General features: G+C 36.4%; 1 protein-coding gene across 12 annotated transcripts in view; it reads left to right on the top strand.

Annotated features, from left to right (window-relative positions):
* Positions 1 to 13,393, top strand: part of LOC135132413 (protein turtle) — a 257,464-nt gene that overhangs the window by 184,763 nt on the left and 59,308 nt on the right. For all 12 annotated transcript variants that reach the window (XM_064060557.1, XM_064060548.1, XM_064060517.1 and 9 more), the window contains one exon: positions 3,151 to 3,380. In XM_064060557.1, coding sequence (XP_063916627.1) covers positions 3,151 to 3,380 — 230 coding nt within the window. The remainder of the gene's footprint in view (positions 1 to 3,150; positions 3,381 to 13,393) is intronic.

The raw sequence follows: 13,393 nt of genomic DNA, 5'->3' as shown, positions 1-13,393 counted from the left end.
TAAGTCTTTGTAAATAATTTTGGCCGCGTTGTCGAGTCTAGCTTTGTATAAGGAATTCATGTTCGGTAGATGTACCTAACTAGATTTGGTAACTTTTTTTTTAAGCTGTGTAACTGCGGACATAATTGTTCTAGTGTATAATGTATTACTGGAATGTCAGAAAGTAGGTATCAAAAATGTGACATTTAAGTAAGTAAATGTCAAATATCGAAAATGTGATGGTTTTGTGGTAATCTGGTGAATCTATTTTTGAATCAAGGAGAAAATCGCATCCCTCTAAAAGCCCAAAGACCAACCCGCATGTAAAATTGTGAATCTTTTCTCTTCATTAGTTATTTTAGGAGGACAAGCTTTGATGTCATTATCATGGATCCGTTCTGGTATATCCATGTCTCATCCAAGAAAATGAAAAATGAATCTTCACCACAATCACGCAATTTGAGATAGGTACCGCCTTAGAAATTTGATTCTGGCAGCTATAACGTGTTTAAAATGTGAAAAACTTCGCCTTCGGAAACCTAAATTTATACGTGTATTACGTACAATTATTTTCAAAGCCGAGTGTTTTCCCTCTTACAAAACAATAATAATTATATAAAACTTAAAAACCAATTGTAGAACGGAACTAACAAAGCATGTAGGTATATAAATCTGCGCAGTCGTCTTTCTGATTCTGATTATAATATTAACAGCACCAGCGCCGTTGTATCTGTATTATTTTAAAATTCGAAAAACACTCGACAACACTAGCGAACTTTATGGAGAATATTTCTGCCACCAGTTTAACTGTTTCTGCTTTACCCAATTTTTTGAAAACCACGAAATATTTCTTGTTTCTTTTCCTTTAAAATGGGCTTTCTCGTGACTACTTTTATGGAAATTGTTTCCATGCTGTATTTAAGGATTTTCTTGAAACGAAGCGTGTTGAAATTAGAAAAACTTCGGTTTTTTTCCACACAATTCAGATTTGACATTTGAATTAGAAAATTAGACAGTTGATGCCAATCTTAAATTTCTAGTGATCTTAAGATTGCAACTTAACCACAGAAAAGTTTCTGTCAGTTACTTCTACCGAACGTGAATGCTTATTAGTCAGTTTCTGCCAGGATGCCACAGGATGAAGTAATGTGCTGCATCGTTTCGAGTTTTTCTTTACAAAGTCGATAACAGTAGTTTCTTATATTTGGATTTTGGATTATGTATTTTCTGTAATTCTTGGTATTAATTACTTGGTCTTGAATAGCAAACAAAAATCCTTGAGTTTCGGCATATAAACTTGATTTTTTTTGTTGATATCGTCTAGTTTTTTGAAAAATTTCCCATGCAGTTGTGTTTGTTTCAACCCACTTATTGTGTTGTCTAGATTGTGGAGTGTGGGGATTTCTTCGGAATTGGATAGTTTTAAGGATGTGTCGTTCAAGTCTACCCTTTTTATGGCGCGAAACAGTTCGTTTTTTTTCTGCCCGTCTCAGAAAGTATTTCTTCAATTCCGAAAGATCTGGTATCTCCATCCTAGGTTCTGGCCTGATAATGAAAATTTCTCAATTGATGACTTCGGATGATGTCTTCTAAACTGTGTAAATGATTTTCTTGAGATGTTTAAATTTTCAAAATCAGTCTTAACCATTCCATTATTCCAAAACAATATGTTAGCAATGGAACACAGAATGTATTTACTGCTTCCATTAAATTATTATTTATTAATTTATAAAATACTAGCGGTCCGCCCCGGCTTCGCACGGGTGGGTATTTAACAAAAATTTCAAAAATTATAAATTATAACACACACATATACACCCTTCTTTTTGCGTCGGGGGTTACTAAAAAGAGTACATTATGATAATAATATTAATATTTGATTATTTTATTTTTAATTCTAATATTTGTAAAAATATCATATCTACAAAACATAAGCCATTAAATTTATTGGGTCAGAGTTTCCCTGTAAACGATATTTAATGTTGTTTTATTTTGTGGCACCAAAATAAATTGATTTTCAGGAGCTCCGACCCGCGATAGGCCAACATACAGTTGGCCATGAGTAAAACATTCTTTTCGTAGGTCGATCCCTACTAATTCGAAGGTTTGGCCTTGGGACTTGCTAATAATTAACGCGAAAGATGTTTTTAGCGGAAATTGAAGCCGTTTAAGTGGAATTGGCAGATCAGTTGGGTATCCTCGGTATATGAGCTAGTTGGCCAGCTGCTGGGCCGTTGATAATGGTCGCTCCAATTAAATTGTCTTTTAATCCCTTAATAAGCAGCCTCGTCCCATTGCACATGCTCAGGGAGCTTAAATTTCTCAAAAACATTATTGGAGTTCCGATTTTAAACGTCAATTCGTGTGGTGGCAGTCCAGAAGGGTTCAGTGAATTTAAAAATTCCTGTGAATAATAATGGACTGCGTCGTCGATATTGGTGACGGTGTCGATCGATTCGTAATTTTTTATGTGACCGGGGACTTTTTGAATAATCAGATGGTTTATTTCGTTGACACTACCATTCCTAGGTGACACTATTGCCCTAGAACACAACCAATGAAAGACCTTTTTGTGCAAATTCTCGATATATAATATTCTATAGCCTATGTTCATCAGGGATGATGTAGGATTCTAATGGTAAAAGAATTTTTCAAATCGATCCAGTAGTTTCGGAGCCTATTCAATGCAAACAAACAATCAAATCTTTCCTCTTTATAATATTAGTATAGATATAAATATATAATTTATTAAATTCAAATTCTTGAGACCAAAGTTTTGACCAGATAGTTGTTCGATCCTTGGAAGACTATCAATTAACATCGATTAATTATATATCTCGAAAGCGCAGTATCAGGCGCTTTTCAAACTATCTTTCCTCGTCTTATTCTACCTCAATGATAAGAAACAAGAAAAAAATTAAAAGATTTGTTTTTATTTTATTGCCTTGCCTATTGTACACTACTGTTTATATTCTGGGTCTGTTTTTCGTTGGAAGATATTATTGACTTTGGTCTGTAACAAGTTTCAGTCATCTCTTATGTGTTATTAAATATTACGAATAAATAAACTTAGCATTCAATATGAAAATTGAGATTATTTGCTTTCTAACGAATTGCAAACAAAAATGTGTATATTTTGATCTGTGGTTTTATTCACGTTATGTATTGTAGGTACGAATGTAAGGTGGTATTCCTTAACCGGTCTCCGAACTCGCACAAAAATGGTACTTGGTTCCACCTTGATGTACATGCTCCACCACGTTTTACGGATACTCCATCTGAAATTATTTACGTCAACTTGGGTGATGCTATCATTCTCACTTGTACAGCTGAGGGCACACCTACACCAGAAATTCTTTGGTATAAAGATGCCAATCCTGTGGAACCTTCTGCCACTATAGGTGAGTTTCTTTTTTGTATAGTATGTTATTGACAGTGACGACTTGTATATTTTAAAAATAAATGAGGAAAATACGTATTTTTCTTGAAGTGGATGCCTAGTTATTGGTCCAATTTTCTGACAAAAATTGGTACTAACAATAAAGATTTATGTTGTGTCCAAAGTCTTAGGATACACGTTCTTCTACCAAGGTATTTTTTTATACAACGAGATCAAGAATGATTGAAATAGTTGGCAAAACTGAATTAGAATAATTTTGGTTTTTAAGTTGGCGGCAAGAACTTGACTTTGTCGCGTAGGTGTTACTTTTGCCCCCATTGAATCGATTGATCGGCATTTCAGCATTTTAATTTGCGACTAGTTTGTAGGTTTGTGTTTTTGGTTCAGTTTTTTTCTTCAAAACATGTCTCTTTCTGTGGAGCAAAATACCTTCATGGTAATGGCATATTTTTGCAGTGGAACCCAAGATGAATTTGAGAACTGGATGGCTTCCATAGAGATTTGTTATGACCAGTTGGTCATGTATCCTGATATACAAATTGCATTTCATCTTTTTACACAACATTGTATACATATTGTTGGGCGGTTTCTTGAAACCGGTAGTATCGAACAAAAAAAGTCAACTGGAAGACCGGCATCGGTGGTAACTGAACAGGCAGTTCACAATGTTGAAGAAAGAATGCAACATAGTACGTGCCAATTGTTTTTTTCAACAAGACGGTGCGATTCACACAGTTGCTACTACGCCGCACTATTTACGACACATATTTCTTGACAGAGTGATTAGTAGAGGATTATGGCCTTCTAGGTCACCAGACTTAACAACTCCAAATAACTTTTTGTTTGGACACTTAAAAAACAACATTTTTCGCAATAGACCTCATAGTTTAGACGACTCACAAGATGCTATAGTCCGTGAAATAAATAGTATCGGTCTCCAAGTTTTACACAACGTGTTTGAAAATTTTAAAAGAAGGGTGTATATTTGCTTAAAAAATAATGGGCTACATTTTCAATATTTGTTGTAATCTTTTTCTGCTTCTTTAGTTTCCCTATTACGTTTTGTTTATTTATTTATTTTTAATTTTCTATGATACTTTGAAATAAACTTGGTAAGACATTCTTAGTTGCGTATAATTAGTGCTTTATTTGATTGTCCCGTTGGATAGCCGTCCCGTTTACCAGTCACGCCACTGGAATTATCATTACCTTCCAATGATTTGCCAAAGATTTGTCATCAGGTTAACAATTTGAAGAAAAAAACAGTAGGTACCAACTGTCTCAATAATTTTTGATCTCTCTGTAGTTTATGTATAGTTTCTGCTACATCTCTTGTAGATCACTTTGTACATCTATATGTATTACAATTAGCCGTACTGTAGAATCAATGTGGTGCTGTACTAAAACTAATAGATAGCCTCTCTAAAACTCAATTGAATTTACTAAAGTTTCAAGCTACGTGTTGTCTAACTAGTGGCAACGCTAGATTTGCTGCTCTCACATTGATCACTCGCTTTTATCACTGTTCGGCGATTCTAGTAATGATCCGGTCAAATAGACACATGGATATTTATGAATAGGCAACACATTTTACTTTTCATAAACGACTTCGTATTAATTTTTTTTATAAATAATAAATAAGATGTGGATGGCAATGATTACTCCAAAAATTATGACGAATTAATTGTAGCAGTCCAATTATTTTCAACTTTGGTAATAATTGTGATAACCGAAACATTCCGCGAAAATTTGATACATGCGCACAAAATTTGAAAACCCGCCTAACGTTTGAAAAAGTGGCTATGAGCGTTATCGTCAACAAAATGGAACCGTACGTTGCGTTTTGAAATGGCGGAATGCGTTCTGATACAAATTAGCGGAACGGGAAGAGTGTAGGAAATTAAAGTCAGCATTGAAAGGGAACATCTTTTATTCAAATTTGATAAAATGATTAGAACTGAAAAGAAATACATATTTAGTATTACATGTAACAAAACATGCCTGTGATCAAAGAGGTACATTTCTTCCAGTTTTTTAAGTTATGTTGAGTCCTTTATGGACATCCGCACGCAGCCACACCTTGCGCTCAAACACGGCGTTCGAGCCTTCGCCCAGGGGTCGGACTGCCCATCCACGCTAGTCCGGCTACACAGCCCGAACACGAATTTGGAAAAGAAAGAAATCATGCTGAACTTGCGTTTTTAAATTATGCGGCTCGCAATTTAGAAATTGACCTCCCCGATTATAAATATTCATTAAATTCTTGGTGAACAAAATTTGGGAAAATGTCAGAATGTCAAAGGGAGCTATTACATTTAATTGCACCAATAAAAAATATGAAAATGCAGGTGGTAAAACTTAAATCGTAAAATAAAACAAAGATCCAGATTTCTGGCAATTTTTATCCTACCGATAATTAGTAGGTCAACCGACATTTGTCTGTTGACTAATGCAAAAATGAACTGGGAACGTATTTTCTAGGCGAGCACCCATTAAAGCAGTCGTACCAAAATATGGTAACATTAAGCGCACCACTTTCAACGACTGAATATTTTAAATTTGGTTTGCAATTTTCCTAACATGAATTTTAGAAAAATGTAGTAACTAGGGAATAGCCATCCAAAAACCTTAGATATAAATGAATGAAATTGGATTGTACTTAAATTAACGAATTTCCGGAAAATCCCTGCGAGAACGGTTAGTACAACTGAAAATTAAAAAAGCGACGATTACGATGAAACGGACGTCTGGACATCTGGAGATCTTCTACAGCGGGGCCCCGGGTCGTGGTTCGAATGTTCCACATCAAACGGCCTTCAGGATGGTTTGCCTCGATTACATAGAGGAGCGGTGAAAAAAAGAATGAAAGTATGCAAATATTCGCAATAAACAGTGCAATACATTTGTAGATTGCATATGCAGTAACATTAGGTTATTCGGGTAAGATGATCCACTCGAGCCACAGTATAGAGATCATTCAGTAGGGACAACTCGCTATTTTTACTGACCCCTTTTTTATGGGTGGTCGTTTGTCTTGTGACCGTATGAGGGTGCGCAACGCAAGGTACTTCTCTTTCTTACACATTGGTTTTGATGGTTTATGGCTGATCTTCCGGTGTAATTATTGCAGTTAAATGTAATTTTCACAAAGACATTCTAAAAAACATTGTTCATGTTTTGATGGAACCATTGTTTACTGTTTAATTTTTTTGTAAAAAAATAAAACGTATATTAGCGTTTTCTAATAATGTTGAATTTTACAACCATCAGGACATGAAAAAGAAATTAAGGAAACGTAAAATCGTAATCAGAGAAGTGGGGTCAAATTCCGCCAAATCTTAATTTCAACACGACATCGGTGTTATAGGGCGCTTAATTTATTATTTTTATAATACATATATTGTGTGGTTTGTAAGATCAACTTCAATTTTTTTTTTTTTGCACTATTTTTAATTCTTTTGCGATTGTGATAATTTTTAAATTGGGTGGCGACATCTAGAAATAGACTAGGCAACGACCACCGATGACGCTTTAAAATTCGGGTCAGAAAGATCAAAGGCGCCGACACGAGTTGTCCCTACTGAATGATATCTATACTGTGGCTCGAGCCTTGCCTTTTAGAGCAGCAACCCAAAATACCGCTTGCAGTTGCGCACATTCAACTATACGGTTTTTCAATAAGAACGGTCGATCTTTAAATTAAAATGAAACAAATTTTTCAAAAGGCTTGAAAATTCCTTACGATAAAATTGGCCTCAACATAAAAATTAATCGCAGGTTATATCTCGACAGAATTTTAAAAATTTAGCTTTGCGAATTTTATTTTATTTTTTTGATGATGACCCCCAGGAGCTAAAATTAATATACATATTGTTATAAAGTCCAGAAAAGATTGGCAAAGGAACACAAAAACATAACAGCACACTGTCTTGTCTTGATCGATTTTTTTTTCGCAAGCGCGTCAGACATGACTCAACCGCTTCACTTTTCGATCTTGCGGATGATGATGCATTGAGCGGAGATGGCACTACCATCGCTCGCATCCTTTTTGAATTCGTAACAGTCGGCATGGTACCCTCGTCGACGCCTTTGCAGACGGCTCTCGTTACACCGGAAAAGAAAGCCAGACATGATACCCTCTGTACCGTACAAATTATCACTGTTCGTATCCATTTAGTACTAATTAGTCTGTCCATCACCCAATGCCTCAGAGCTATCACTGTCCTGTTCCGTTTGAAACAATTTCATATAGTCCACAGAACACACACCTCTGTATGGCTTATGTGATCAATACGATCCTGGAAGGTCTTCGATACAATACCTGTCATTGGGCAGTTTCTTCGTGACCACAAATGGACTGCTACACTTGCTGGTGAAAGAACCTGTACATTTTTACATGTTTATTTGACTCGTTTTTCGTTCTCTCTGATGCTTCTACCCGTAGTGCTTCTAACGAATTGAGCCCTCATTAATGTCCAGTGCATTTCTAATAAACCCCTCTTGGTCGGTAACCAAAAAAATAACTCATAGGCACATTTGCTTGTAGCACTGTTGACGGTCGTGTTTAGTAAATAGAGATTGCATTATTAATCATTTGAAATCCTCTATCTCTAGCGTACTCCACAAATCGTTTGCTTATGAACGCTGTAGCTTTGTCACAGACTATACGACGTGGAACTCCGAATATTTCAATGATTTCATCTAGAAAATTGACGCTAGATCAATTTTCGTACTGTTTCCTTCAAAAATACAAATTTCGTAAACGCCTCTACCACGACCAACAAAGGATGCTAGGTGATCTATATGCAGTATTTCCAGAGGTCTGTTACCCTTGTTGATTGGATTCAAGAATCCCGGTTGCTTACCATGTGGTTTCTTATTGTAGAAATATTTCATATATCCCTGGGTATATCGTTGAATGTAACGATGCATAGGGGGAAACCAGTAAAGATTTTGTGCCATTATTTGCTGTCTTGTACTTTTAGGGCCGTACCATTTTAACCTTGTGTTAATCTTTCAGAACACTCGGTTATCGCGTATTCGTATTCTTTATCAACCACCGTCTCATCTTTATCGCATGGCTTTCGTTTGAGCACCTCATTTAGGTAGGAACATCGATCGTCTTTTAATGGGCAGCTAACAGCCAGTGCTCTGTTGTGATGCCCACATTTAAGACATCCACGTCCTCATGCGAAACTGCATTCCGACTGACTGCATCTACGTGAGTCATTTTAGAACCTGACGTATATTGCACAGTAAATTCGTATTCCTGTATCCCTAACCACCATTTTCCGATGCGTGGTAAAAGATCTCGTTTACTTATGGTAGTTCTCAACGCATTGCGATCAGTTACAACAGTAACCTTTACCCCAATTCCTGAATTGTTTCAAAGAAGCCTATCACAGTTAGAGCTTCAAGCTCATAGGAATGGTACCGTTGCTCTTCTTTGATAGTTTGTCGGCAAAAATACTGGACAGGATGCACTTGTTTATCCCACTGCCTTTGCATTAACATGTCACCAAGGCCCGTGTTGGAGGCACCTGTGTGAACTTCACTTTCGCTTTTTGATTATACAATGCTAAAATTGGTCGATTTACCAATCGTAATTTCAATTCGTCAAGCGCTTTTTGTTGGCTTTCGCTCCATACGAATGGTGTATTTTTCCTTGTTAATTGAGTTAGTGGCCTTGTCCTTTCTACAAATCCTTTGATTTGTAGAAAGGACAAGGTTGGTTTCAAAATATGTGTAATAAAAAAAAATGGGAAATAGCCCACAATAAGATTATTGCACTATGTAAAGTTCACGTGTTCCTAAGTGGTAGCAATATCTAGAAACAATTATTTGAAATTAAATATAAATTGTTATATACACGCCGCTGGGAGTATTTCTTGACGTACTTCTTTCAATGAATGGCACAGAACGACTCGGATTAAGAACCAAAAAGTGACTGATAAGAAACGTGCAAAAACATGAAAAGGGCCAATCATGTATCAGTTTGCATCGAGCGGTCGGTCAAGTTGGTTTATGGTGAATTTTTCCAATTCAGAGTGTGTCGATACGGTAATGCTTTATGGTGTGCGCAAACATTTGCATCAGTGGTACAGCATCTGCGAGATCATGGTACCTTCAACCCCAAACTCACGATCGTGGCCGTGATAGGACGGAAAGAATACTGCAAGCTGAAGAACAAATTTTGGAACGTATCGAAGAAGAGCCCGACATCAGTACTCGACGACTTGCAACTGCAGTTGGAGTTTCACAGTTCGTAGTGCATTATACATTAAAAGAACAAGGCAACATCCATACCATGTTCAAAAAGTGCAAGGTTTCGAGCCCGCTGATTGTCCACATTGTGTAATTTACTGCAAATGGTTGTTACAGTAGTGTCGTGAATGCCCGAACTTTTTAAAGTGCATTCTGTTTACGGATGAAGCAGGATTCACTCACAATGCTGTTTTCAACAACCACAACACTCACATTTGGTCCGGTGAAAATCCACACGCTCGTCAAGAAGTACGATTTCAACGACGGTTTTCCATAAATTAAACAGTTAGTTTTTAAAAATCAACATTGTCTAGAAACTATGAAAGAGCTTCAACACAACACATACTACAGTACGTGATGCCGTGGTTAAAATTATTGCATATACTTCGAAATCCTGTATATTTGTCAACCCAAAAAAGTGTCTGATCTCGTGAACATTCTTTGGGATCGGTAACTGTTCAACTGCCTTAATTTTCCTTGACCCATGTCTAATACCATTTTTGCTGACTTCATGACCCAGATACTCTATTTGTCGTTTAAAAAAAATGAGATTTAGTCAATTTCAAAGTTAGTCCAGCATGCCTAAATGCTTCCAATACATTTCGTAAAGCAGTTAATCCTCTGGAAATCTGAAGACGGTATCAAAATGTCATCCATATATGCCAATATATTGAGTAAATCCCCAAGGGCCCCAATACTTGATTGACTATTCTCTGGAATTGCATTCTCATGTTCATCAGGTGTTACGAAAGCAGTTTTAGGTATAGATCTTTCTTCTACAGGAATCTGGTGATACCCAGATCCCAGATCCAAACTAATAAAATATTCACATTCGGCTAATCTACCCACATGCTCATCGATTCTTGATGTGTATCACTTATAGTTAGTTTTCGCATTTAGTCCTCTATAATCTGCACACATTCTCATTTCCCCAGTTTTCTTTTTAATAAGCAAAATTCGACTTGTATGTGGAGAATAATTACCTAACTCGGGTGAAATTGTTGTCAAGCAGATCCTGAACTATTTCGCATACCTGAGAGCGTTCAGCAAGGATAATATGGATGGTGTAGAAGTCACTGGCTTGTTATCAACTAGAATGAGTATTCATGGCGGAACAAAACCGATATTCATTTAAAAGTGTTGAAAGTTTATCCTCGTCCTGTTTCGTTGTCCATTTGAGTCGCAATATCCTCTACAACAAATGGATCCCGCAATACCATCTTTAGTACAGTACAATATGGCTCACACAGTGGTTCCTCCTGACAACAGATATACCCACAAGGAACCCCTTTCGAAGCCTTATACTCCACAGCATAGTGAGATCCGTTGAGTGCAGCAATTACCGCCAGTGGTAGTGAAGTAATACACGAAATAAAAAATGTTCTTTAGCTGGTACAGACAGCCCCACGGTGAGTGTCTTCAGCAAGGTGTTCAGATTGCATTTGGATGTTTCCAACACTGTTGGGAGGAATTACAGTAGCTTCCTTACAGTAAAGTCTCAACTTCTTCGGCGGTAAAGAGTAGAAATAATAAGCAGGAAACTCCTCATCGATAAGTCACATTTCACTATCTTTCACTAATAGCGTCTTGTTATTAGTGTTAATAAATGTCTAGTCTACTAAAATGGGCACCGTGTGCACCTCATTGAGGATCACAATTGTCTCAACCTTGTCACGAGCAAGATCAACTTCCACCTCGATAAGAACTTTTCCAATTGCTATAGTTCGGCCGTTGCTGTAACCCTCTATTATGTGCACATGGATCCATTGGTACTCTAAGCTCATCAACAACATTACACATTTGAGCTGCCAGTATCTACTTAGCCACTGAATTCTTTGCCATTAATTTTGCAATCGACATAATAGCACTTACTATTGGCTTGTCTTTGTCTTTGTGTTCTGCAGTTGTTACAAAGTCTAGAAAAGATTGACAAAGGAACACAAAAACATAACAGCACACTCTCTCGTCTTTTTTGTTTTTATCGCAAGCGCGCCATACATAATGACTGACTCATCCTTTTTGAATTCGTAACAATTTAATAATTTTTGATGACTCCTACGAGTCATTTTAATTCCTGGGAGTCTATCATTTGGATTAGATGCAGCGTAACACTAATAATAACAGTACTGTATTCTTAAATTTTCGAAAAATGGAGTGAGCTGTTCCTAATTTAATCAATGAAATAAATTGATTAATTCATTTTTTTTGGATCGCCCGTTAATCCATGCCCTTTATAAACAGTTATAACCAAATTGCAACGAGGCGCAGTTCCCACAAGTGCGGACAAAATATAATATATTTCAAATAAATAGTTAATGGGAAGGCATGTTTTCTCAGTGTCTCATTACATGCATAATTTTGACTGTTTTATACTTTGAAAAAATTCACTACTAGTGTTTCGATGATTCGCATCTGCGTTAAAAGGAATTTGATTATTTCTGTTCAAAAGAGAGGAGAAGAAAAATTTCATTTACAATGGAGCAAAACGAGTCGAAAAAAGAGCTGTTATGTATATGTTTGAAGTGAGTACCATGGATTTTGTTAATCATCTCTTTCGTGATTACTACAGCTAGACGTCCGGAACGCGTTTGCTTTTGGTGAATGTCCGACCACGTTGAAATTTATTTAACCAAAAATAAATATGGTTTTCGATACAGGCGCAGACTACCCGTGAACTTCATCCAACTCGGCTTTAGTCTGCGCCATTATACTCTTCATTAAGTAATACAAATCAGTAAGTAAAGAAAAGTGGTAGTTTTTTAGCAAGTGGTAATATATAGATCTATGAGCGTAGCGAGCGGATTAAATTTTCACGAGCTGTAAATCCACTTATCTTACGCGTGTAACATACTATTTTTTGTATACTTGATGGGAAAGCTTGAATGGATGTAAATTAAAAAAAAAAATCGTCAAGGTGCAAAACGTAGAAATGATTGAAACAACTGTCAAATTTTCCTATGTGACAATTAGCGGAAAGCGGGTACACTGGGCCGTGGGACAGTTTGAGCCATTTTGAACTTTCCGCCAAAATCTGGTGCTAAAATTCTGAAATAGTTCCCACAAGAGGGACCTGTGTACGATTACAAGAAACTTTACACAAAAATTTTACATTTTGAACAATCGATTAAATCTTTTAAGGAGAATCGACTTAGGGTAAGAACCTTTCGTATTTACAATCATTGTATTGTTAAATGTGCTTACGGTAGTTTAAAACATAGCCATTGTATAGGGCAGCAATTCTATAACCGCAAAGCTAGACATTACACATTTTATCCTGCGACCAGTCGGCTCGTGGCCCCTTCATCTTCGTTATACAAGTGAAAAGAAAGAGTTACATCTTGCGGTTGAGTTGTTAAAAATGTTGTTTATTATACGCATTTAACTATGATGTTATTTGCAAGCATTATTATTGATTTATTGGCATAATCCCAAAATTGCCAGCGTGCATTCATATCAAAAACAAGCGCAACACAAGGGTTGCAGCAGTGATTGAAGTTTATTTAAATTCAAGCGGTGTTGGATATGATGGGGATGAAAGCAATAACTTCTTATTTTATTATTGGTTGTTACCCATTTGATGTTTTGATAACCCGTGTAAGACCAATAAATCAATAAAAATATAATTTGCGAACAACTACGTGTCAGTTATGAGGTCATAACACACGCAGTGCTGTATGAAATACCATATGAATTTATAAAACATTTATGAAATAATTGAAAACAATAGTTACTCCTATTTATAAGTGTTAA

This window comes from Zophobas morio, unplaced genomic scaffold, assembly GCF_036711695.1.
Source record: "Zophobas morio isolate AGI-343-1 ecotype UQ-CSIRO unplaced genomic scaffold, CSIRO_AGI_Zmor_V1 ptg000002l, whole genome shotgun sequence".
NCBI lineage: Eukaryota > Metazoa > Arthropoda > Insecta > Coleoptera > Tenebrionidae > Zophobas > Zophobas morio.
The sequence above is the reverse complement of the archived record's forward strand: the minus strand, read 5'-3'. Positions and strand labels throughout refer to the sequence as shown.